This window comes from Agelaius tricolor, unplaced genomic scaffold, assembly GCF_023055355.1.
Source record: "Agelaius tricolor isolate 1412-34295 unplaced genomic scaffold, bAgeTri1.0.p SCAF_36, whole genome shotgun sequence".
In the NCBI taxonomy this organism is placed as follows: Eukaryota; Metazoa; Chordata; class Aves; order Passeriformes; family Icteridae; genus Agelaius; species Agelaius tricolor.
The window spans coordinates 4,978,129-5,002,432 of NW_027269296.1; the positions used below are offsets into that span (position 1 = coordinate 4,978,129).

At 61.7% G+C, this 24,304-nt stretch overlaps 2 protein-coding genes across 22 annotated transcripts in view; one reads left to right on the plus strand and one right to left on the minus strand.

The window, feature by feature from the left end:
* LOC139603088 (basic proline-rich protein-like) overlaps nt 1-5,335 on the minus strand; it is a 128,821-nt gene extending 123,486 nt beyond the window's left edge. The window contains exon 1 of the mRNA XM_071453535.1: nt 4,337-5,335. Within this exon, the coding sequence (XP_071309636.1) occupies nt 4,337-5,335 (999 nt within the window). The remainder of the gene's footprint in view (nt 1-4,336) is intronic.
* The window catches only part of FOXO6 (forkhead box O6), a 47,002-nt gene continuing 27,607 nt past the window's right edge, over nt 4,910-24,304 (plus strand). For all 21 annotated transcript variants that reach the window (XR_011683503.1, XR_011683504.1, XR_011683507.1 and 18 more), the window contains exon 1: nt 4,910-6,427. Coding sequence is in view for 1 of the 21 variants with exons in the window: in XM_071453071.1 (XP_071309172.1) it covers nt 6,005-6,427 (423 nt within the window). In the remaining 20 variants the exon portion in view is untranslated. The remainder of the gene's footprint in view (nt 6,428-24,304) is intronic.

Genomic DNA, 24,304 nt, shown 5'->3' on the forward strand with positions numbered 1-24,304 from the left:
AAACTATTATTAGGCATTGCTATTATGAAAGAACAGATTTCCACCTAAATGCTGCTCTGGAGGAAAATCCAATACCTGGAGTGAGCACCAGAGGTTGATCAGAAATTTTCTATCAAAGAATGGTCAGCAATTTCCCACCCAAATGGCATCACATGACAAAGGAAGCCATCAGAAACATGAGACTATTCTTAAGGTATCTGTCTGTTTTCAGCAAAACTCCAGCCCTTCAAAATGCAACTATTTGGGTTTTCAACTGAAAAAAATAAAACAAAAAACCTCTTGAAATTTCCCCAAATAAAAGTATGAAAGTTTAATCCCACTGAGATGCCCTCAGTTTGACACGATGTGACCTTGAAGAGGGGGACACAAAGAGGGGGCAAACCCTGCTGCTGTTGGACACCTGTGCCTCGTGCATGGACTGAGGGTTCAGCATCAGTCCTCGTGTGATGGTGGAGAATCCAGCCCTGAGATGCCTCCATCCCAGCCCATCCCTCCCTTTAATAATATAACAATACAAAAATAAAATAATAATTTAATAATAATAAAACTAAAGGCAGATTGCATTCCCTGGTACTGTTCTGGGGAGGGAGGCAGGTGGTGTTCTCACCTGGAATCCTGTTCTCTGCACAGGGCTGAAGGACTCCCTGGAGTGGTTTTCCATCAGAAATCAGGGGTTTGTTGGAATCAGATCTTTCCCTGGGAACTTGTCGATCTCGCTGCCATTTTCCCAGGAAGAAGCCTCACAGAATCACTTTGACTTTCTTGTTTCAGCAGTGTCAAAATGTTTATTCTGCTCATGTCAAAACACGAAGTTCATTTCAGGAAAGTAAAAATATTTCATTTTGACTTTATCATTTCCTTCACTTAACTTCCACTTTGTGTTCCATGAAAGTACTTTTTAATAGGTGCTGCCTGAGATCTCCTTGTGCCACCACATCCTGGGGAGGGAATGTCACACGTGGCATTTCCACGGCCCAAATTAGTGTCACCTTGTTTTTTTTTTAAGATTTTCTAAGCCTTCTGATGTTCACATTTTTGTAACGAACTTTCTCACACACTTTATGTAAATAACTCATTGTTTTGCATTCTTTTATGGAAGAGGAGAAATTTGGTGGACTGTTGGTTTGTCCAGTGTCATTGGAGAGGTGGCACTGTCACCCTCCAATCCACTGTCACTTTTGGAAATCTATAAATGTTGGAGTCAGAAATTAAAAGTTCTCTTTTTTACCTTGGAGAGCTGCATGTCCACATTGTTTTATTTCATGTCCTATAGCAACAAAGTCAACATTTGGGGGAATTTTCATTTCACAGGACGTGCTACACGTGTGGCTCTGCCTTCCAAAGCAGAGCAGGCACCTCACACACTGCTGGGGCTGTCTGGGTGCCTCCTCCCCCGCAACAGGCACCCAAAAACTGCTCTGCTGCTTCTTGGGGTTCTGCCCTGCACCCCGGAGCTGCTGGGATGGTGAAGGGGATGGGGGCTTCAGGACAGCCCCCAGGTGCCAGTGTGGGGCTGGGAAGGATGGAGGGATGCATGGGATGTTGTGGGAATGAGATGGAGATCCTGCTGGTCTGGGATGGGAGCTGACACCAGCACCAGGTGAGGACACCAAGCCTTGGCTCTGCCCAGAGGTGCTGGGGGAGGGAGGCTCAGTGTGAACTCTGTCAGGCCTGGGGCTGGGACCATTGCCAAGGATTTGTGCAGCCAGATCCTGCATCATCAGCTGCCCATCACCTCCTGCCCTGCTGCTGCAGTGGGTGTTGGGGCTGGGCTGCTCTGCTCTGCTCTTTGCCCTGGCACTCTGTGCCCATCCCAGCCTCTGGAAAAGCAGGGCTGGAGCACCAGGAGAGAGGTGTAGGAGGGAAAGATCCCTGACATTCCAGGTGTCACCCCACAGAGCCCCTGCTTCCCCAGCAGGGACCAGGCATCTGGGACCAGGGGGACGCTGGGGTGTGGGGGACAGAGGTGGCAGCTTGGTGCCCCCCAGCTCTGCCCCCTGGCCTGTGTGTGCCCAGGAGGAGTGGCTGAGCAGCAGGGCTGCAGCTCCAAGGGGGGATGGCTGATGGAGGCGCTCCTGCCTGCTGCCAGGAGGGACAGTGACAATTATCCAGGTGCTCAGGAACGGGGGGGCTGAGCCAGCCCCGCATTTCTGCCGGGGGCAGAGGATTCACCACCCCCCCGTGGGCATCCCAGAGCTGGGTGTGCCCTGCACGCAGGAATGGGGCCACCTGCACCCAGGAATGTGCTGCTCTGCATCCACGGGGATGGGTGAGCAGGTCAGGGATGAGCCTTGGGCAAGGCAGGGATGGGATGGGATGGGATGGGATGGGATGGGATGGGATGGGATGGGATGGGATGGGATGGGATGGGATGGGATGGGATGGGATGGGGTGGGATGGGATGGGATGGGATGGGATGGGATGGGATGGGATGGGATGGGATGGGAGCAGCTTTGGTTGAGAGGAGCCACAACGCTGTCCAACCTGTCACCTTCTTTCACCTCAGGGAACCCCTCTGCTCCAGCCCCACAGCACTCCTGGATGAGCCAGTTGGGCTGCCCTGGGCTGGGAGCAGAGGGGCTGGAGAGCTGGGTCAGCCCCAGGAGTTGCTGGCTCCTTCACCTCAGGGAACTCCTCTGCTCCAGCCCCACAGCGCTCCTGGATCTGGATGAGCCACCCTGGCTCTCCTGTCCCCACAGGTGCAACACCCCCGGCATCCCCTGCTGTGAGGGGAGCCCCCCACCCTTTCCCATCACAGGCAGGGTCCCTCTGGATGCTGGGCTGGGGTCTCTGACCCTTCAGTACTACGGGGCTGGAGTGGGATCTCCCCACCAGGGATGGTGGAGCCCACTCACATCCCCCTGATGTGCTGCAGTGCTGGTGTGGCTGTGAGGAATCCCCTTTCCTCCTTCCCACCTCATTTTGCTCTCTCCTTTTGGAGGTTTTCCTCTTCTAATTTTTTTTCATCTTTTCCCTTTCTCCATGCCTGCCTGGAGGGGCTGGCCCTGCTGCACAGGTGGGGAAACTGAGGCAGCAGCTGAGCAAGAGCAGCTTTGGGAGCTGCTAAAGCTCCAGGGTGTGCTGGCAGCGTGGGCAGGGAGCTCACCAAGGGCTGAGGTGGCTGAGGGTGAGGGCAGGGAGAGGCACCTGCTGCAGGAAAAGTGCAGTGGGAGGAATGGAGCAGCAGCAGGAGGGAGAGAGGCACCCACGGGAAAGGCTCTGCAGGCTGGGACCCTCTGCTCGGCTCTGCCCTGAGGCGCTGGGCTGGGAAAACAAGGCTGGGAGAGAGTGAGAAATGTGGGAGGGTTTTGACTAAGAAAGGCAAGACTGAGGGAAAAAACATCCCCGGCTCCAAGTGGGCAAAAGGCTGCAGAGAGAGGAGGGAACGGCGCCCTGGGGCACAGGAAGGAGGTCATGGGTGTGTAAACCACAGCGAGGGAAATTTGGGATAGATCCCTGGAGAAACGCTCTGGGGAGGAGGGAGGCGCAGGGCAGCACTCAGCATCAGGGGATTTTGGGCTCAGGTCTGTCCTGAGGGCTGCTCTGGTGCCAGCCTGGCTGAGCCTCCCCGGAGCAGGGACACCGGGAGCTGTGGGGCTTGGCCAGCAGGTCCCCGGCTGCCAGGCAGGGGTCAGGGGACACAGCCCCCTCCCCAAGCCCCCCACGGCTGGGATGTGCCCCCAGGGCCAGCTGGAGCCCGTGCAGCCGTCACTGTCACTGTGGGTTGTGAAACAGAGCACTTGTCAGGTCCCGCCTGTATATTGTATTATATTTATTACATTATATTGTATCTATTAGATTATATTATACTTTATTATATTATTAGAGCTGGCAGGCCCAGCACTTCCAGGCTGGAACCATCAGCTCCTTTAGTTGCTTGGGTAACCTCAGGCCGTCCCTTCGGGCCAGGAATGGGGCTGCAGGATCAGGATTGCGCTCTGATTGTGGCGTGAAAGAGCTGTCACAGGAACAACTGGTGGCACCGAGGGTGACAAAGAGCAGGAGGATGCAGGGAATGCAGTGACAGCGTTCCCCAAGCATGGCTGCTGGGCAGGGACAGGGCAGAGCGGGCAGCGTGGAGGGTCCTGGAGGAGGTGGGGAAGGGACAAAGGTGGGGACACAGCGCAGACAGCTCTGTCCCCAGTGCGTGCAGTGTGTCCCCAGCGGATGGTGAAGAGGGGGATGTCGGGGTGCAGGCAGTGGGGTGGATGCAGGGGCAGGAGTCAGGCGGATATCCCCAGTGGGTTCTGTACCCTCGTGGGTGCCGGGCTGTGTGCGGCTGGAGGAAATAGCGCTGTGCTGCCGTGCCGGGCCAGGGGGCCGAGCCCCCGGTCACCGCATGCCGGTGGGGACAGCACCGGGAAGGCACCGGCTGATGGGCCTCGGGCTGCGGGCAGGACAGGCCCGAGGAGACCGGGATCGGGATCGGGATCGGGATCAGGGTCGGGATCGGGATCGGGATCAGGGTCGGGATTGGAATCGGGATCGGGATCAGGGTCGGGACTGGGATCGGGGTCGGGATCGGGATCGCCCCCAACGTAGGCGGGGGCGTGTCTCCCTCGAGGGGCGGGGCTGCGCGGTGGTGGGCGGGGCCCACTCGGGGTCTCCCCGACCGCGCTGCGGGGGCGTGGCCGAGGCAGGTGGGGGCGTGGCCCGTAGTAAAGGGGCGTGTCCCACCGCGCGGCCGCGTTGCCCGGGGTGACGCGCGGATGCAGCCGGCACCCGTGACGTCACCGGCGGGGCGGGGCCGCTCCCCCCATTCATCCCCCCCGCGCGCGGAGCGTCCCGCGGGCGCCCATCCAATCAGCGGGCGGGGAGGCGTGGCCGTCGAACCCCTCCAGCCAATGAGGCGGCGGCGGCGGCCCGGGGCAACAATGGGGGGCGCCCGGGGCGCACGTGGGGCCGCGGCGGGGCCGGGCGGGGGCCGCGGCCCGGGCCGGGCGGGGGCAGCGCGGTGCCGGGGCTCTCCGCCGGGGCTCTCCGCTCCGCTCCGTCCCGCCCCGCCGCTGCCCCGCCAGCCGCGGGGGCACTCCCCTCCCCCGCCCTTCCCCCGCCCCTCCGGGCCCTCCCCCTGTGTCACGGCGGCGCCCGCATTCGGGAACGGGCACGGCGGAGGGAGGGAAGGAGGGAGCGAGCGAGCGAGCGAGCGAAGGAGAGAACGAGCGAGCCGCGGCCGCCCCAGCATGTGGCCCGCCCGCGCCGTGGCGGCAGCGCGGCGGCGGCGGCGGCGGCGGGCAGGTGCGCGGCCGCTGAAGCGGAGCGGGGGGGCGTAGGGGCGGGAGCCGCCCGCCGCCGCCCTCGCCGGCGCTGTCAGGTGCGTGCCGCCCGCCAGCATGGCTCCGCCGCGCCGCCGGACCTAGCGCCGGGCCGCCCGCGGGAGACTGCGCCCGCCGCGCCGAGGGCTCCCCACTATCTCCGTCCCGCTTCTCCCCGCTTTGCTGCCCCGCCGCCCGGCCCCGGAGCCCGCCGGTCCCCGGCCGAGGATGCCGTCCGCCGCCGCTCCCTCCTGTTCATCTGTTGCTGCCTGACCGCGCCGCCAGCCCGATGGATGCGGCCGCCCCCGCGCCCTGCCCGCCCGCAGCCGCCCCGCTGGCTACTGAGCCGGGAACCGCTCCGGAGCTCCGCGGCTGGTAAAAACCAAACCAAAACCAAATCCGAACCAAAAAACACCCCCCAGCTTCGGCCCGGACTGGAGAGGCGGCCGAGGACCATGCAGCGTGTCCCCCGGCTCGGCGCTCCCGGCGCGGCGCCGGGCACAGCCGCCTCCTAGAGCCGCCGGAGCCGGGGCTCCCCCGGACTCGGGGCTCTCCCCGCCAGGACCCGCGCCCCCAGCGCCTCCTCCTTCCCTTCTCCCCTCCAGCCGGGCAGGGAGCCCGCCTTCGCACTCCTCTCCCTCTCGAGATTTTGGGTTTTTTGTTGTGTTTGGTTTTTTTTTTTTTTTTTTTTGGGTGGAAACCGCCCGTAACTCCGGGGGGAGCTGTGGGGTGGCAGCGGGGAGGCGACCATGGAAGAAAAGCTCCAGGCGCATCAGGTGGAGATCGACCCGGATTTCGAGCCGCAGAGCCGTCCCCGCTCCTGCACTTGGCCTCTCCCCCACCCCGACTTGGAGGAGGAAGATGGGGGCGCGGGGGGAACCCCAGCGCTGGCGGCCGGCGGGGACGGAGCCGAGAACGCGGCGGCCCCGGTGGAGCGCAGAGTGGCCGCCGCTCCCCCGCCGCCCCACGGCGCGGATGTGGGGCAGCTCCGCAAGGCCAAGACCTCCCGGCGCAACGCCTGGGGCAACCTCTCCTACGCCGACCTCATCACCAAAGCCATCGAGAGCTCGCCGGAGAAGCGCCTCACCCTCTCGCAGATCTACGACTGGATGGTGCGATACGTCCCCTACTTTAAGGATAAAGGAGACAGCAACAGCTCCGCCGGCTGGAAGGTACCTGACCCCCTGACCCCAACCCCAGCGCAACTTTGCCCTCTCTCCCGGAGCTGTGCCGGAGCTTGGAGGTTTCTCCCGGGGCAGCCGGAGCTTGGTCCTGGCGGGGAGGTTTGGGGGGATCCCCGCCGTCCTCGCAGTTGGCGAGATAAGGGCTCGGTCAAGTTTAGGGGAGAGCTGGCGCTTCGTGGTGTGTCGTGTTGTGGAGCCGGGGTGAGCTTGTCCCTGTGTCACCCGCCGGTCTCACCCGGGCTGAGGGTCGGAGCGGTGCTGCTGTCCCCGCCGGCGGGTCAGGGAGGGGGACGGTGACAGCCAGCGGGGTCGCGGGTGAGCCAGCCCTGGGGACAGCGAGTGCCAGCCCTAGGTAGGGGGGTACGGTGGGTGATAACCGCAAGTACGGGGGTACGGCGGGTGATAACCCCAAATATTACAGCGGGTGATAATCCTGAGTACGGGGATACAGCGAGTGCCAGCCCTAAGTAGGGGGGTACAGTGGGTGATAGCCCCAAGTACGGGGGTACAGTGGGTGATAACCGGGATACAGTGGGTGATAACCCCGAGTACGGGGGTATACGGTGGGTGATAACCGGGGTACAGTGGGTGATAACCCCAAATATTACAGTGGGTGATAACCCCGAGTACGGGGGTATACAGTGGGTGATAACCGGGGTACAGCGGGTGATAACCCCAAGTATTACAGCGGGTGATAACCCCGAGTACGGGGGTATAGCGAGTGCCAGCCCCAAGTACGGGGGTACAATGGGTGATAACCGGGGTACAGTGGGTGATAACCGGGGTACGGTGGGTGATAACCGGGGTACAGTGGGTGATAACCCCACGGCTGCAGCTCTCCGGGTCGCGGCGTGCCGGTGGCGTGGCCGGCAGGGCAGCCGGAGGGCGGGCTGTCCCCAAACAGCTGTCCCCAAACAAACAGCTGTCCCCAGCCTGGCTTTCACCCGGGGCGTCCCCGCTGGCTCAGCCCCCGCCTTCTCCGCGGCCGCGTCCCCCTCCCCGGGGGCCGGGCAGGCAGCACACGGTCCCCGCGGCATTCCGGGCTGGCATTCCGGGCTGGCATTCCAGGCTGGCATTCCGGGCTGGCATTCCCCGGCTCTGCGCTCGCCTGGCACTGTGGGCTCGTTAGGATTCCCTGGCGCAGGCAGCATTCCCTGCTCTGTCGCTGCGAGTGGGGATCCATGGCACCGGTGAGGGTGCTGGGTCTGGGGTCACCCCTGCCCCTCTGCTGGGCTCTGCACTGAAAGGGGGAAGAGATCGGCTGTGTCCAGATGGTGTCAGTAAAAAGGAGCCAGTTCCTCTTAAGTCCTCCCCTAAGCCCTGTCACCTCCAGGGTGATTAGTGTCTTACCGGGCTCCGGGGGCTCCCACACCAGCCTGTGGCACTGGCACGCGTGTCCTGGCTCTGCTGGGGACAGCCAGATCCAGCCCACCTCGGGGGGTCGTTCTTGGGTGCAAACTGGGCTCATTTGGGGCAGGAAGGCTGGACTGTGTGGCTGCTGTTGTGTGGGCTGGAGGCAGCTGGTGTCCCCCCGGTGCAGGAAGGGCGTCAGGGCTGTGGAGGTGGCAGGAGGTGGTGCCTGTGTGGGGCCTCTCCAACCTCCACCTGGGGTGAGACCTGCACAGCCCTGGGGGAAAGGGTCTGCCAGTGCTTGCACACCGTGGGGACAGCAGGGGACATGCACTGGTGGGGTCTGGAGATGTGTCAGGGGGCTGGGAGGGCTGGGATGAGGAGTGAAGGGATTCCCAGGCTGTCACACGTGTCACTGGGGGCTTCACGTTGTGAAGAATGGAGGAGAGGCTCAGAGTCCAGCTGCTGTTGGGCACCAGGGTCATTTTCAGGGGTTGCTTGCTCAGCTGGGCTCCCCTGTGTGCACCCCATCGTGGGGTGCTCTCCCCTTTCCTGGCCCATCTCGGGCTTGGAGCTCCTGTGCCGTGGCTCTGCCTGGGCTGTGGGCAGGTGCTGCTTCCCTCCTGGAGCCTGCCTTGCCCCCGGCTTTGCACTGGGATTGGAACCCCCCAGCTGGGCTGAGGAGTGTCCCCTGAAGTGTCCTGCCCACCCAGGGGTGCCCTGGAGCCTCTTCTGGCGCTGCAAGTGCCCAGTGCCCAGCTGGGGCTGGCACTGCCAGGGCTGGCAGCAGCCAGAGTGAGAAGCAGAGACCCCCTTTGCGTGATGGTTTCATCAGACACCAGCACGTCAGGGGTTAAACACCTTCCCCACAGCCCGTGGTCCCTCCTGGCTGTCCCCTGCCCTGTCCCCTCCCCTGGGTGCCCCCACTGGGCAGTTTTCCCTGTGGCCCCAGGCCTGGGAGAAGCATGGCAGGGCTTCAGCTTTTCATTGCCAGAGTCGGAGGGAGATCTTGGCTGCTTCTTTGGTTGGTTCCTTCAGAGCCTCGTGGTGCTGGACAGAGCAGGATGGTGGGGTCTGGGGGCCCAGCATGCCCACGGGCATCGGCTGTGCTGCTGCTCTGGCAGAGCTCTGTAGGATCATGGAGTGCTTTGGGTCAGAAGGGACCTCAAAGAGCACCTCACCCCACCCCTGCCATGGGCAGGGACACCTTCCACTAGACCAGGTTGCCCAGAGCTGTGTTCAACCCAGCCTTGAACACTTCAAATCCCACTCTTGACCTCTCCAAACCCTCTCTGCCTTGTGCCAGCAGCGGGGGGACCTTCACAGGGAGACCCCTCCCTGCATGCAGCTGGCAGTGGTGTCTGCTGTGTCCATCAGGAATGTGTGCCCCAGGCTGGTGGTTGTCTCTGGAAAGGGAAGGCTGTTGGCAGGAGTTGCATTTTTGGGGTCAGGCCTCTCCTTCCCCACCAGGCTGCGCATTGCATTACATGGTTTCATAAAATCACAGAATCTTGGAATGGTTTGGGTTGGAAGGGACCCTAAAGCTCATCTCCTTCCACCCCTGCCATCACCAGGGACACCTTCCACTATGCCAGGGTGCTCCAAGGGATGGAGCAGGCGGCAGGGATGGGGCAGCCACATCACTCATGGTGAGGCAAACAGAGGGACAGAACCCAAACACCGTGGCCATGCCCGGCCTCGGGACCAGCACCAGCACCAGGACCTGTCTGGGTCTGCTGGAGAGCTCAGTGGGGACGCTCTGGCTGCTGATCCTGGGGAAGTTCATGCCCCAGGGCTGAGCTGGCTTGTTGGGCTTGTGCACCAGGAGCTGCTGCTGCTGCTGCTGCTGCTGCTGCTTCTCAATGCAGGGCAGCGGGCGCCCGCTGACTGACAGTTCTGCTTAATTAGGGAGTTGTTATTTTATCAATTCCAAAGCGCTTGAAGTTTTCTGCTCCAGCTCACGCTTTCCTCTTGTTAATGGGAAACCAACACCCTCCGTCAGAAAGGCAGCGGCGCTGATGCATTTTAAAGGGTTCTGCTTGCTCCGCTTTGACATCCAAAATATAACAATCAAGCCATCAGCTGGTGGATGCCTGTTTGATGCGGCTCTGACAGTGCTGAAAACCTTAATTTCCCAGCCTTCCTTCCCTCCTCCTCCTCCTCCTCCTCCTCGTTTATATTGCGGGGTCGGTGGCGTGGCGGCCGTGCCTGGCATGGGGGCTGGGGCTGCCATGCAGAAACAGCCCCCTGCCAAGTGCCACCATCCTCCTGCAGGGCAGGACAGGAATTAATTAGGCAGAAAACGGTGTGGGAATGGTGTGTGAGTGGTGGCGTGGTCAGGGTTCTCATTGCTGCTCGAGGGTTTGGGGGTTTGGGGTGCCAGGCTGTGTCCTCTCCCTGAGCTATGGGCAAGGGGAAGGTCCTGCTGGGCACCCCGAGGATCCTTCCAGGGAGCAGCTCCTGGCTCTGTGGCTCTCTCAGTGGTGCCACCCCCTGCCCTTCCCCTCTTGGATGGGGACAGTGCCTCTGGAGCCCTGCCCAGTGTGGCTGGAGAGGCTCCAACCCAGCGCCTGGGAGCGATGGGGATGGCTCTGCCCTCAGGATGGCGTGGGTGCTGCCCCTGGGGGTGGCACAGCAGTGAGGGGGCAGTCACTGGGAGGGTGGGGTGACCTGGTTGTGGGGTGATCTGGCTCTGGTGCACTCAGGCTGGCTCCTGTTTGTGCTGGGTTGGTGGTGCAGGCAGTGCCTGGCTCGGGGTAGGCACAGCCCGGGGCTGAGTGCGGGCTGGCAGCTCAGGGCTCCCCTTGGGCACTTTGGCTGGGCTCAGCTCGGCCATGGATCCCATCCTGGCCTTATAAGGAGATTTTTCCAGCAGCACAGAGAGCCTGATGCTCCCCTTGGGCTGCCCTGGGCTGGGAGAGCCTGGTCAGGAGCTGCTGGCTCCTTCACCTCAGGGAACCCCTCTGCTCCAGCCCCACAGCGCTACTGCATGGACCAGCTGGGCTGCCCTGGGCTGGGAGCAGAGGGGCTGGAGAGCCCCAGGAGCACACAGGGCTGGGGGAGCTGCTGGCTCCTTCACCTCGGGAACCCCTCTGCTCCAGCCCCACAGCGCTCTTGCATGGGCTGGTTGGGCTGCCCTGGGCTGGGAGCAGAGGGGCTGGAGAGCTGGGTCAGCCCCAGGAGCTGCTGGTTCTTTCACCTCAGGGAACCCCTCTGCTCCAGCCCCACAGCACTCTTGCATGGGCTGGTTGGGCTGCCCTGGGCTGGGAGCAGAGGGGCTGGAGAGCTGGGTCAGCCCCAGGAGCTGCTGGTTCTTTCACCTCAGGGAACTCCTCTGCTCCAGCCCCACAGCTCTCCTGGATGAGCCAGCCTGGCTCTCCTGTCCCCACAGGTGCAACACCCCCGGCATCCCCTGCTGTGAGGGGAGCCCCCCACCCTTTCCCATCACAGGCAGGGTCCCTCTGGATGCTGGGCTGGGGTCTCTGACCCTTCAGCACCACGGGGCTGGAGTGGGATCTCCCCCCCACTCACATCCCCCTGCTGTGCTGCAGTGCTGGTGTGGCTGTGAGGAATCCCCTTTCCTCCTTCCCACCTCGTTTTGCTCTCTCCTTTTGGAGGTTTTCATCTTCTAATTTTTTTTTTTTTTCATCTTTTCCCTCTCTCCCTTCTTCTGGAATCGCTTCTCATGCAGCGCTAACTGCTGAAGTAACACAAACCTGCTAAATGGTCCGGCTTTATGATGGCATAAAAATGATACTACAGAAGCGAGTGGGGCTTTATTAAACCCCAGGGAAAGGCTCCAAATGAACAGCTTGCTCTGCTCTTAGCTTCCCCCCCGCACTTCCCCCTTTATTTTTAATAACCACTGGAATATAAACTACAGTTAAGATCCTGTGGACTAGAAGAGCGCTTGCAGCCTGGTATTCTCACCATCCTTCCCCCTGGATCCCTGTGTGCATCCCTCCCTCTGTTTCCTGCTGCTGGGGTGGGAGGAGGACTAGCAACCTGGGCTAGAAAATAAATTTTGTAATTAAAAAACCTGGTAAATATTTTTTATGGAGGCTGTGGGTTGGGCCAGGTGTGTTTTGGGGGCTCCTTGGCCAGGCTTCTCATCCCAGTGGGACCCTCACTGGAATGCTACTGGCAGTGGGAGGCTCTTAAGGAGTGGGGTTGGACACCTGTCACCTTGTAAATATTGTAAATATTTTTTTGGGAGGCTGTGGGTCGGGCCAGGTGTGTTTTGGGGGCTCCTTGGCCAGGCTTCCCATCCCAGTGGGACCCTCACTGGAATGCTGCTGGCAGTGGGAGGCCCTTAAGGAGTGGGGTTGGACATCTGTCACCCCTGGGTCCTTGCAGGGAATGGACAGGAAAGGGATGAATATCCCCTCCCTGTGCACCAACAGCGTCTGGGCATGGTTGGATCTCCATGCCTGGGCTTCATCCCAGGCCTCACAGCCACCGTGTCCTTGTCCATGGGGATGCTCTGGAGCTGGCTCGGGGTCTCCCCTCCCTGTGGGGAGGCAGCTGCCCCCTGCCCCTGCACCCACCACGGTGGGCTCCCTGCTCCCAGCTCAGGTTACTTTTAATTATCCTGGCACTGCTGGCTCCCAGGGAAGGTGCCTGATTAGTGCCGAGGTGAAAGGCACTTTGGGTTACGGAAGGACACGCGGAGGCTCGCCTGTCTGCCGCTGAGGCTCATTTTGGACAGCATCTGTTCATTATTATGTGGTGCCTTGGCCGGGTGCCAGCCAGGGGAACTGAAAGCCCCGGCACAAAGCTCGCTTTCACCCGCTGCAGGGAGGAGGAGGAGGAGGAGGAGGAGGAGGAGGAGGAGGAGGCACCCGGGGCGGGCGGGGAGCCCGGGGACCCCCGAGGCAGGCTGGCTCCTTCCCTCCCAGCAGGGATGCTCCAGCATCCCGGGGCATCCCAGGCTGCTGCCTGCTGGGAGGTGTCATAGAATCATCATCAGACTGGTTTGGGCTCGAGGATCATCTTGTTCCAGCCCCTTACCGTGAGCAGGGATGACTCCCACCAGGAGATGTCCCCCCCCGGGACTGCTGCTGTCCTGTGGGGTGGGTGTCAGCAGCAGAATGGGGCTGGTGCTGCTGTCCACTTTGTCATTCTCCCCTCCCCAGGACCCCCGTGCCACTCCATGCATCCCTCCATGCCCAGCAGGGCTGCAGTGGGGTGGCCCTTGGGCTTTTCCACTTTGTCCACACTGAGCCATCGCTGCAGCCGCTGCTCCCTGGGGCCTGTGGGGCCGAGCAGGTTTCCCAGGATGATGGCAGTGGGATGGCTCCACCTGGATCCCCTGGTGCTGGCACACACCTCCTGTGGGGCTGGGCAGACGCTGCCGGGCACCTGCAGCCTCCCCAGGCACGTGGTCCCCTCGCCTGTTCCTGTCTGTGTTCCCTCATGTGTTCCTCTTGTGTTCTTATGTGTGTTCCCTGTCTTCCCTCATGTGTTCCTTGTGTGTTCCCTCACATGTTCCTATGTGTGTTCCTCCTGTGTTCCCTGTGTCCCTTTGCGTGTTCACTGTGTTCCCGCACATTTTTGCTTGCGTGTTCCCATGTGTGTTCCCATGTGTGTCCCATGTGTTTCCTTGTGTTGCATGTTCCCCCTTGTGTTCCTCCTGTGTTCCCTCCTGTGTTCCTCCTGTGTTCCCTCGTGTGTTCCTTGTGTATTCCCTCATGTGTTCTTCTTGTGTTCCCATGTGTGTTCCCTGTCTTCCCTCGTGTGGTCCCTCATGTGTTCCCTCATGTGTTCCTCGTGTGTTCCCTCATGCATTCTTATGTGTGTTCCCTGTCTTCCCTCGTGTGTTCCTCGTGTATTCCCTCGTGTGTTCCTCATGTGTTCCCTGTCTTCCCTTGTGTATTCCCTCATGTGTTCCTCATGTGTTCCCTGTCTTCCCTTGTGTATTCCTTCGTGTGTTCCCTCATGTGTTCCTATGTGTGTTCCCTGTGTCCCCTTGAGTGTTCCCTCTTCCCTCATGTGTTCCCTCTCATGTTCACTGTATTCCCTCATGTGTTCCCTCTCGTGTTCACTGCGTTCCCTCGTGTGTTCCCTCTCATGTCCCCTCTTGTGTCCCCATCCCTGTGCCCGGGCTGTGCCAGGCTCCCCACACTCCCTCAGTCCACGCCCTGCAGCAGGATGTGCCAGGGCAGCACGGGAGGGACCCTCAAACACCTGGTGACCGCTGCACCTCCCTCCTGGCAGTGTGGGCTGGTGGCAGTGCCCCCTGTCCTTGGGGACCTTGGGGACACCGTGTCCTCGGGGACACACCCTGACTGTGCTTTGGGGTGCAGGCACTGGGGGCTTTGAAGGCTGCCTGTGAGTGCATGAGGGTGACCCAACCACCTCTGATTTACTTGGGATGGGGAAAAAAGCCCCACTAATTCAAAACCACACGAAACACCCCCCGAAAGAAGCGAGGCAGTGTCGGGGAGGAGAAGAAAGGCAAGGAAGGGCTGTTGGCAGGCGGCTGGCGCGGTGCCAGCGCGGGGACGCTCCGGAGCAGACATGCCAGGCTGTAATTGCAGACAGGCTCATTTCGAGAGACGAGACGGTTATTTTTAACTCACGTTAAGGTAATGCACTGATCTCCTGCCTGTGGGTTCAAAAGTTCACCCCCCCCTCTGCCCAAAACCCCCTTTGCTTGCCTGCCCCGCTGGGGTAGCTCTGGCCAGGCTGTGAGTGACCCCTGGGAAGCGCATCCTGGTGCCCACAGGCCCTCACCCGGGCACTGCCCACAGCCTCGCCCTGCTCGGTGTCTCCCGGGGAGTCTGGCTCATCTCCTGTGGGACTGGGAGGAGGCTGCAGCCAGGCCAGCCCTGGGGTGTGGAGGAGACGGGCATTCCTGGGGCTGTGCCAGCTCTGTGCCCAGCCCTGGCGCTGCTGGGGGCCCAAAGCAGGGGATGGGTGCTGCGTGCCAGGGTGCCAGGTCCTGCTGAGAATGTGCAGGGGATGGGTGCTGCGTGCCAGGGTGCCAGGTCCTGGCTGGGAATGTACAGGGGATGGGTGCTGCATGCCAGGGTGCCAGGTCCTGCTGGGAATGCGCAGGGGATGGGTGCTGTGTGCCAGGGTGCCAGGTCCTGCTGGGAATGTGCAGGGGATGGGTGCTGTGTGCCAGGGTGCCAGGTCCTGGCTGGGGGCACAAAGGGAGCGTGCAGGGGATGGGTGCTGGGTGCCAGGGTGCCAGGTCCTGGCTGGGGGCACAAAGGGAGCGTGCAGGGGATGGGTGCTGTGTGCCAGGGACACAAAGGGAATGTGCAGGGGGTGGGTGCGGTGTGCCAGGGTGCCAGGTCCTGCTGGGGGCCTGAAGGGAAAGCCTTGCCCTGCTCTCAGTGGTGGCACTGCCCACGTTCCAGGTCCCCAAGTACTCTCCAGTCCTGCCACGTGCACTGGTAACTGTGCTGCCCCAGGCACTGCTGGCATCTCCTCCAGCAGCCAGACTGGCAGGAGTGACAGGGCAATGGGGGGTGATGGGATGTGGGTTCCCCCCTCCTCAGCCTCACTGGGTGCCCCACAGGAGGGCTGAGCCTGCAGGGCACCCTCTGGCTGGAGCAGCCCATGAGCCTGAGGCTCTCAGTTGCTGTGGCCACCTCAGCCCTGTTTTTTTCCTTAAAACGCATTGCACAGTGCCAGGAGGGCATTTGGGGCCTTAAAACACATTGCACAGTGCCAGGAGGGCATTTGGGGCAGCTTTCCCACCCTAGGACAGGGTGCCACGCAGTGCCAGGCTGGAGAGCCTGCAGATGAGCCTGGCACATGCTCCCCAACCCTCTGCCCAAAATGAAAGGCAAAACAGAGCAGAAACGCCCCAAAATGTGTCAGGTTTGGACTTGTCCTGGCTGTGATTAATCCTTTCCCCCTGCCCAGCCTCTCCCAGGAGCTGGCAGCCGGCGGGGATGCGGCTCTGGGGTGCTCCCGGCGGGTCCAGCCCCTGTCCCCAAACGCCCTCTCGCCCTGCCTGGTGGCGCCAGCGCTGTGCCAGACTTGTCCCCGGGAACTCCCTGCGTGCCTGGGATGGCTTTTGTCCCCGGCTGTCACATGGCTGGGGCTGCCAGCTGCAGGTGCTGCCGGCTCGGCATCGCCCTCCCCTCGCACGGCGCAGGAGCACCGAGATCTGGGGTTTGGGGGATCCAGGGAGAGCTGAAGCTATGGGGGATGCTGGGGCAGCTTTGGGGGATGCAGGGGCAGCTTTGGGTGAATCCAGGGGCAGCTTTGGGGGGATCCAGGGGCAGCTTTGGGGGATGCAGGGAGAGCTCAGGCTATGGGGGATCCAGGGGCAGCTTTGGGTGAATCCAGAGGCAGCTTTGGGTGAATCCAGGGGCAGTTTTAGGGGATTCCAAGGGCAGCTTTGGGGGATGGTGGGGCAGCTCTGGGGGATCCAGGGGCAGCTTTGGGGAATCCAGGGGCAGCTTTGGGGAATCCAGGGGCAGCTTTGGGTGAATCCAGGGGCAGCTTTGGGGGATCCAGGGGTAGCTCTGGAGGATCCAGGGGCAGCTTTGGGGATGGTGGGGCAGCTTTGGGGGGATGCAGGGGCAGCTCTGGGAGATCCAGGGGCAGCTTTGGGGGGATGCAGGGGCAGCTTTGGGGGATGCAGGGGCAGCTTTGGGGGATCCAGGGGCAGCTCTGGGAGATCCAGGGGCAGCTTTGGGGGGATGCAGGGGCAGCTTTGGGGGATGCAGGGGCAGGTCTGGGGGGATGCAGGGGCAGCTTTGGGTGAATCCAGGGGCAGCTTTGGGGGGATCCAGGGGTAGCTTTGGGGGATCCAGGGGCAGCTTTGGGTGAATCCAGGGGTAGCTTTGGGGGATCCAGGGGCAGCTTTGGGTGAATCCAGGGAGAGCTGAAGCTATGGGGGATGCAGGGGCAGCTTTGGGGGAATCCAGGGGCAGCTTTGGGGGATGCAGGGGCAGCTTTGGGGGATGCAGGGGCAGCTTTGGGGGATCCAGGGGCAGCTTTGGGGGGTCCAGGGGCAGCTTTGGGAAGATCCAGGGGCAGCTTTGGAGGATCCAGGGAGAGCTTTGGGTGAATCCAGGGAGAGCTGAGGCTTTGGGGGATCCAGGGGCAGCTGGACCTCTCTGAATGCTCCATGGAATTTTGCCGCCCACCCCCGCTCCCTGCTGGCCTTGCAGAGCTGATAAATCAGGGCTGGAGCCCGGCTGTGCAGGGTGTGGATGGTGCTGCCATGATCCCCGAGGGGCTCCCTGAGGGTGGCACAGCCTGGCACAGAGGGAGCCTGGCAAAGCCCCGGGCATCTCCCAGCCCAGAGGGGATTTGGGAGCGCACACGGCTGCGGTTTTGGGCAGTGCCAGCAGGTGGGAAGGGCTGCCTGGCACAGGGATGGGCACTGGGGGTGTGGGGACACCCCTGGCTCCACACTGGCATCTCTGGATGTTGGGTGGGCACCACTCCATGGCACCCGTGAGGTTTGGGGCATCACCGGAGCCTGCTGGGGCTGCTGGATGTGTTTGGCAGTGCAGGGCTGGAAACATCAGTGAGGTGGGAGAGCAGGGACAGCGGGACTGTGAGCCTGCCTAGAGCCCTGCCTAGAGCCCTGCCTAGAGCCCTGCCTAGGACTGTGCCTAGAGCCCTGCTTAGAACCCTGCCTAGAGCCCTGCCTAGGACTGTGCCTAGAACCCTGCCTAGAGCCCTGCTTAGAACCCTGCCTAGAGCCCTGCCTAGAGCCCTGCCTAGGGCCCTGCCTAGAGCCCTGCCTAGGGCCCTGCCTAGGGCCCTGCCTAGAGCCCTGCCTAGGACTGTGCCTAGAGCCCTGCCTAGAGCCCTGCCTAGGGCCCTGCCTAGAGCCCTGCTTAGAACCCTGCCTAGGGCCCTGCCTAGGACCCTGCCTAGAGCCCTGCCTAGAGCCCTGCTTAGAACCCTGCCTAGAGCCCTGCCTAGAGCCCTGCCTAGGGCCCTGCCTAGAGCCCTGCCTAGAGCCCTGCCTAGAGCCCTGCCTAGGGCCCTGCCTAGAGCCCTGCCTAGAGCCCTGCTTAGAGCCCTGCTTAGAACCCTGCCTAGAGCCCTGCCTAGAGCCCTGCTTAGAACCCTGCCTAGAGCCCTGCCTAGAGCCCTGCCTAGGGCCCTGCCTAGAGCCCTGCCTAGAGCCCTGCTTAGAACCCTGCCTAGAGCCCTGCCTAGAGCCCTGCTTAGAACCCTGCCTAGAGCCCTGCCTAGGGCCCTGCCTAGAGCCCTGCCTAGGACCGTGCTTAAGACCATGCCTAGGGCCCTGCCTAGAGCCCTGCCTAGGGCTGTGCCTAGGGCCCTGCCTAGGAACCCTGCCTAGGACCGTGCTTAGGACCGTGCTTAGGGACCCTGCTTAGGAATCCTGCCTAGGACCCTGCTTAGGGCCCTGCCTAGGACCCTGCTTAGGACCGTGCTTAGACCCTTCCTAAAACCCTGCTCAGGGCCCTGCCCGGCACCCAGCCGTGCCCTCCTTTGGCAGAGGCTCCTTCCTGCAGTGCTTGCAGGGCCCTGGGAGCGCTCCCATCCCATGGCACAGCCACCTGGGGCTCTGCTGCCTGCTGGAGGGGGTTCCAGCAGGGTGAGGATGGGCAATGCCCGTCTGTGCCCAGCCCCACCGCCAGGTTTGGGCAGCCATCATCTCCTCCCTGCCTGCAGAGCCAGCCTGGCCTCCCTGGCCCAGGTGCAATGTCAGTGCAGGATGCAGGGGAGGGATTCACAAGCTCGTGGTGAGACAGACTTATAAATTTTGGCTTTTTTTTTTTCCCAGACTGTCAAACCTATGCCTGTCCCAGGGATGTAAGACAGCATTTTATTGCTGCCTGCTTGATGGTTGTTCCCTTCTCCTCCGTGGCTGTGATTTATCTCTGCACTTTGCGCTGATTGGATTAGAAGTTTAAATGCTAAGGGTGCATAACAATATATTTTTCTTATTAATATTAAAAAATCATTATTGGATTTTTTATAGTTCTGTTTTGAATTGAATCCCCTTGCTTGATTTATTCTCTCTCCCAGAGTAGAATTTAATGCTAATAGGAACAATCATTGCTTTGTTTTGAATCTTTGACTGTTTGGAAAACTTTCCGTGCAAAGGGAAATTACAGCATTATTAAGAGTCCATTAAAAGAGGGTTTGCCCATTCCTGGCTATTACCTGTGAGCTGGAGGGAAAACAAAAAAGCCAAGAGAAGGAGTCTCTTTTCAGGGTTTCTGCTCACACCCTTGCTGAGGTGTAAGGCAGTGATGGCGCTGGTTGTTAAATCAGCTCTGTTCTGTCTCAGGGATTCATTTTGGGCCCTGCTGGGCTGGTGCTGGGTGGTGAGGGTGTGTGTGGCACTGGAGTTCACAGGAGCTCACTGTGGGACCGGGGGTAGCTCCTCTTCCCACCGGTTTCATGTTTTTAAGGAAAATAGGACAAGCAGGACGGCAGCTCCCAGCCGATGTGTGCAGCGTGCCCACCAGGCAGAGGATGCTGAGCTCCTCCCTGTGCTGCCCTTCCCTGGGGATGCCAAACCCTCTGCCCACCTGTGGGGACCACCCAGTGCCCACCCAAGCCCTGGGACCAACCGTGATCCTCATGGTTGTGCCCATTGTGCCTCAGGTTCCTGCAGCAGCACTGGGCAGAGCCCCACGGGCAGCCCTGGGGAGCAGAGACAGGCAGGTGGCATGGGGCAGGGGCTGGGGACAGCGTGCCAGGCATGGGGCAGGGGCTGGGGACAGCGTGGGGATGGGGCTGGAGCTGGGGACAGCGTGCCAGGCATGGGAAAGGGGCTGGGGACAGGGTGAGGATGGGGCAGGGGCTGGGGACAGGGTGCCAGGAATGGGAAAGGAGCTGGGGACACAGTGCCAGGAATGGGAAAGGGGCTGGGGACAGGGTGAGGATGGGGCAGGGGCTGGGGACAGGGTGCCAGGAATGGGAAAGGAGCTGGGGACAGGGTGCCAGGCATGGGGTGGGGGCTGGGGACAGGGTGGCAATGAGACAGGGGCTGGGGACACGATGCCAGGCATAGGGCAGAAGCTGGGGTTGTGGTGCCAGGCAGGTGGCATGGGGCAGGGGCTGGGGACAGGGTGGGGATGAGGCAGGGGCTGGGGACACAGTGCCAGGTGTGGGGCAGGCCTGGGGACATGGTGAGAATGAGGCAGGGGCTGGGGACACAGTGCCAGGTGTAGGGCAGGGGCTGGGGACACGATGCCAGGCATGGGGCAGGGGCTGGGACATGGTGAGAATGGGGCAGGGGCTGGGGACATGATGCCAGGCAGGTGGCAGGGGCTGGGGACACGATGCCAGGCAGGTGGCAGGGGCAGGGGTTGTGGTGCCAGGCAGGTGGCAGGGGCTGGGGACAGGGCACCACAGCTGTAGACGTGCCTGGGGCGGGCGCAGCAGCAGCAGCAGCAGCATCAGGGAGCTGTGGCAGGCTTGGCACGCAGCAGCAGGGCTGGCAGGGCACCACAGCCTGCCTGGGCATGGCAGGGCAGGCCTGGGCACCCCTGGCCCTGCAGCAGTGGGGGAGCAGCAGGGTGGGGTGTGGGGTGTGGGGTGTGGGGGGCACAGTGGGAGCGGCAGGAATGCCTGCCCCGGGCACACAGGGGCTGCTGCAGGGTTGGCATGAGCTGCTGTGCCAGGCACCACCCTGCACCACCCCAAAAACTGCACCTGGCATCGCCCACCCTGCTCCCCAAAATCTGCACCCACTGTCCTGCACCTGCTCCCCGTGCTATGCACCCCTCACTCTGCACCCCAAACCTGCACCCCAAACCTGCACCCTGCATCCTGTGCCATGCTCCCCTCACTCTGCACCCCAGAACGTGCATCCTGCACCCCTCACTCTGCACCCCAAACCTGCACCCCAAACCTGCACCCTGCATCCTGTGCCTTGCTCCCCTCACTCTGCACCCCAGAATGTGCATCCTGCACCCCTCACTCTTCACCCCAAACCTGTGCCCCTAATCCTGCACCCCACACTCTGCACCCCAAACCTGCAGCCTTAATCCTGCACCCTGCACTCCAAGCCTTGTTCCCCACACTTTGCACCCCAAATTTCTGCCTCTAATCCTGCACCCTGCACTCTGTGCCTTGCTCCCCTCACTCTGCACCCCAGAGTGTGCATCCTGCACCCCTCATTGTGCTCCCCAAACCTGCAGCCCTAATCCTGCACCCTGTGCTCTGTGCCTTGTTCTGCACACTTTGAACCCCAAACCTGCAGCCCTAATCCTGCACCCTGCACTCTACACCCCAAATCCGTGCCCTAATCCTGCACCCTGCACTCCTGTGCCTACACTGTGCCTTGCTCTGCACACTCTGCACCCCAAAATTCTGCCCCTAATCCTGCACCCTGCGCTCTGTGCCTTGCTCCCCTCACTCTGCACCCCAGAGTGTGCATCCTGCACCCCTCACTGTGCTCCCCAAACCTGCAGCCCTAATCCTGCACCCTGCACTCCTCTGCCTACACTATGCCTTGCTCTGCACACTCTGCACCCCAAACCTGCAGCCCTAGTCCTGCACCCTGTGCTCTGTGCCTTGTTCTGCACACTTTGAACCCCAAACCTGCAGCCCTAATCCTGCACCCTGCACTCTGCACCCCAAATCTGTGCCCTAATCCTGCACCCTGCACTCTGTGCCTTGCTCCCCACACTCTGCACCCCAAACCTGCAGCCCTAATCCTGCCACCTGCTCCTGGGGGGTTTCCCAGTCAGCCCAGTGTGCTCTGACACTGGGACACTCTTGCTGGGACTCTGTGCCCGCGAGTCCTGATGTGCTTGGCTCTGTCCCCAGCCCCTCTGTGCTCTCTGGGCTCTGGAGTGGCCCAGGGGGAAGCCCTGACCCCTGGCACACCAGCAGAGGTAGCTGGGGTGGATCCCAGATGGTTCTGGGGGTTCAGTGCTGTTCCTCGCTGCCCTGGGGTGAGGATTCCCGCATCCCTGCATTCCTGCATTCCCAGATTCCCAGCAGGCTGTTCTCAGGTGTCCTCCCACGTGCCAGCGCTCCCTGGCTGAGCTTTCCCTCTGCCCATTCCAGGCCAGGCAGTTCTGGGATCCCGGCAGGATCCTCTCACCCCACCCCGTGCAGATTTTTTGGCTGAGCCTCTCCTGTTTTCCCTCCATCCTGGAGCCTGAGTGCAGCAGCCAAGGAACAGGAGGCTCCTGCCAGTGCTGAGACTGTCCCTGACTGGGAGCTTTGAGCTGGGGACCCAGGGTGTGGGGACATGGGGTCACCCCCAGGATGGGCTCTGGGCACCTCTGTGCCTGTCCCCGAGGTCAGGGACACCTCATGTGGGACTCAGGGGACAGCCCCAGGGCTGGGGATTGGGGGGTGAGCTGGGGAGGTGTGGGGTGCAGGGCTGTGGGAAGGCTGGGGAGCAGGGCTGGGAGATTTGGGGTGTGAACTGTGCAATGTAGGGTGCAGGGCTGGGAGGTTTGGGGTGTGGGCTGTGCAGTGTGGGGTGCAGGGCTGGGAGGTTTGGGGTGTGGGCTGTGCAGTGTGGGGAGCAGGGCTGGGAGGTTTGGGGTATGGACTGTGCAATGTGGGGTGCAGGGCTGGCACATTTGGGGTGTGGGCTGTGCAGGGCTGGGAAGGGGCTGCTTGCAGGGGTCCAGTCTGGCTCCCCAAAGCTCCCAGTTTAACCAGCAAGGTCCCAGTAAGGTCCCCAGCAGCAGAGGTTTGGGCAGGACCCCCCAGCCAAGGTGCTGAGGTGGCTCCTCAGCAGGGACGGATGCCTGGGGTCCCCTCCTGCCTCACTGGGGCACCCCCATGGTGACACGAGCCAGGGGGACAGGGCCAGCAGTGCTGGGGACCCTCCCTGTCCCCAGCCCTCCCCAGAGCCCAAATCCAGCTCCTGTGTGGGGAGAGTGAACAGAAGCAGGGGCTGCAGCGATTCTCCTGGTGCCCTGAAGAACTCATGGCAGCAGAGCCTCTCCCCTCCCTGCTGCACCCCCAGTGTTGCCTTGGGGGTGCTGTGGGTGGGGGTACAGGCTGGGGGGTTGTCACCTGCAATCTGCTGCCCCCAGTTCCTCCTAGTATGGCTCTGGGGGTGCTGTGGGTGCTGTGGGCACAGGCTGGGGTGGCACAGAGGGGAGTTTTTTGTCACCTGCAATCTGCTGCCCCCATTTCCTCCCAGTATGGCTCTGGGGGTGCTGTGGGTGTCACAGAATGGGGTTTGTCACCTCCAATCCCCTGCCCCCAGTTCCTCCCAGCACGGCTTTGGGGGAGCTGTGGGTGCTGTGGGCACAGGCTGGGGTGGCACAGAGTGGGGTTTTTACCTGCAATCTGCTGCCCCCAGCTCCTCCCAGTATTGCCTTGGGGGTGCTATGTGTGACACAGAATGGGGTTTGTCACCTGCAATCTGCTGCTCCCAGTTCCTCCCAGCACGGTTTTTGGGGTGCTGTGGGCGCTGTGGGCACAGTCTGGGAGGGACAGAGGGGAGATTTTTGTCACCTGCAATCTGCTGCCCCCAATTCCTCCCAGCACGGTTTTTGGGGTGCTGTGGTTGGCACAAAATGGGGTTTTTTGTCACCTGCAATCTGCTGCCCCCAGCCCTTCCCAGCACGGTTTTGGGGGTGCTGTGGGTGACACAGAATGGGGTTTTTTGTCACCTGCAATCCCCTGCCCCCAGTTCCTCCCAGCACGGTTTTGGGGGTGCTGTGGGTGACACAGAATGGGGTTTTTTGTCACCTGCAATCTGCTGCCAGGGTTGGGGTGGCACGGGCAGGGATGGAGGGCAGGTCCCCCAGCATCACTGCCCTGCTGCTCCCCCTGCCTGTGCCTCGGTGTCCCCGTGTCCCTGTGCCAGGCCTGGGGCACTGAGCTGGTTGTGCTGCCTGGCTCAGGACCCCCGTGTTTTAGGGGGTCTCTGCACGAGTGCAGCTCTTCCTGCAGGGCTGGATTTGCTCTGGGGTGGGGAGCAACGAGGGGTTAAACGCTCTAAAGCCGGTGTGAAACTTTTGGCTGGGGAGCCGCAGGCACAAAGTGCATTTGTAGCCGCAAGTGGCTGCCTTGAAGACGATCCAGATTTGTCTGGGAGCCGTCTGCTGCTAAAACCCTTTGATCCACTTACTTCTCCCCGGGGAGCTCCCTGCAGCTCTGGTGCTAATGCCCCCGTGGCGACAGGGGCTGGGCTGCCAGACGGATGCAGGGGAGACCCCCCTGCGCTGCCAGGGAGGAGAGCAGCCGCTAAAAAATGACGGGGGGGCAAAAATAGAGGGGTTGGGGGATGCAGGAGTGATGCCAGCAGGCGTAATTCACAGAGTGGAGGGAGTGGGAGAGGGTTTGGGTGTTCTCAGGATGTGGGGAGGGATGGAGGGATGGGGGCTTGGAGGGGGTGAAGGGATTCAGGGATGGAGGATGGAGGAGGTTTGGCTGTTTTTGGAGTGTGGGGAGGGATGGGGGCATGGAGAGTGAAGGGATTCAGAAATTCAGGGATGGAGGGAAGGAGGGATGGAGGAGGTTTGGCTGTTCCTGGGCTATAGGGAGGGATGGGGGATAGAGGGATGAGGGCTTGGAGAGTGAAGGATTCAGAGATTCAGGGATGGAGGGATGGGGGCTTGGAGAGTGAAG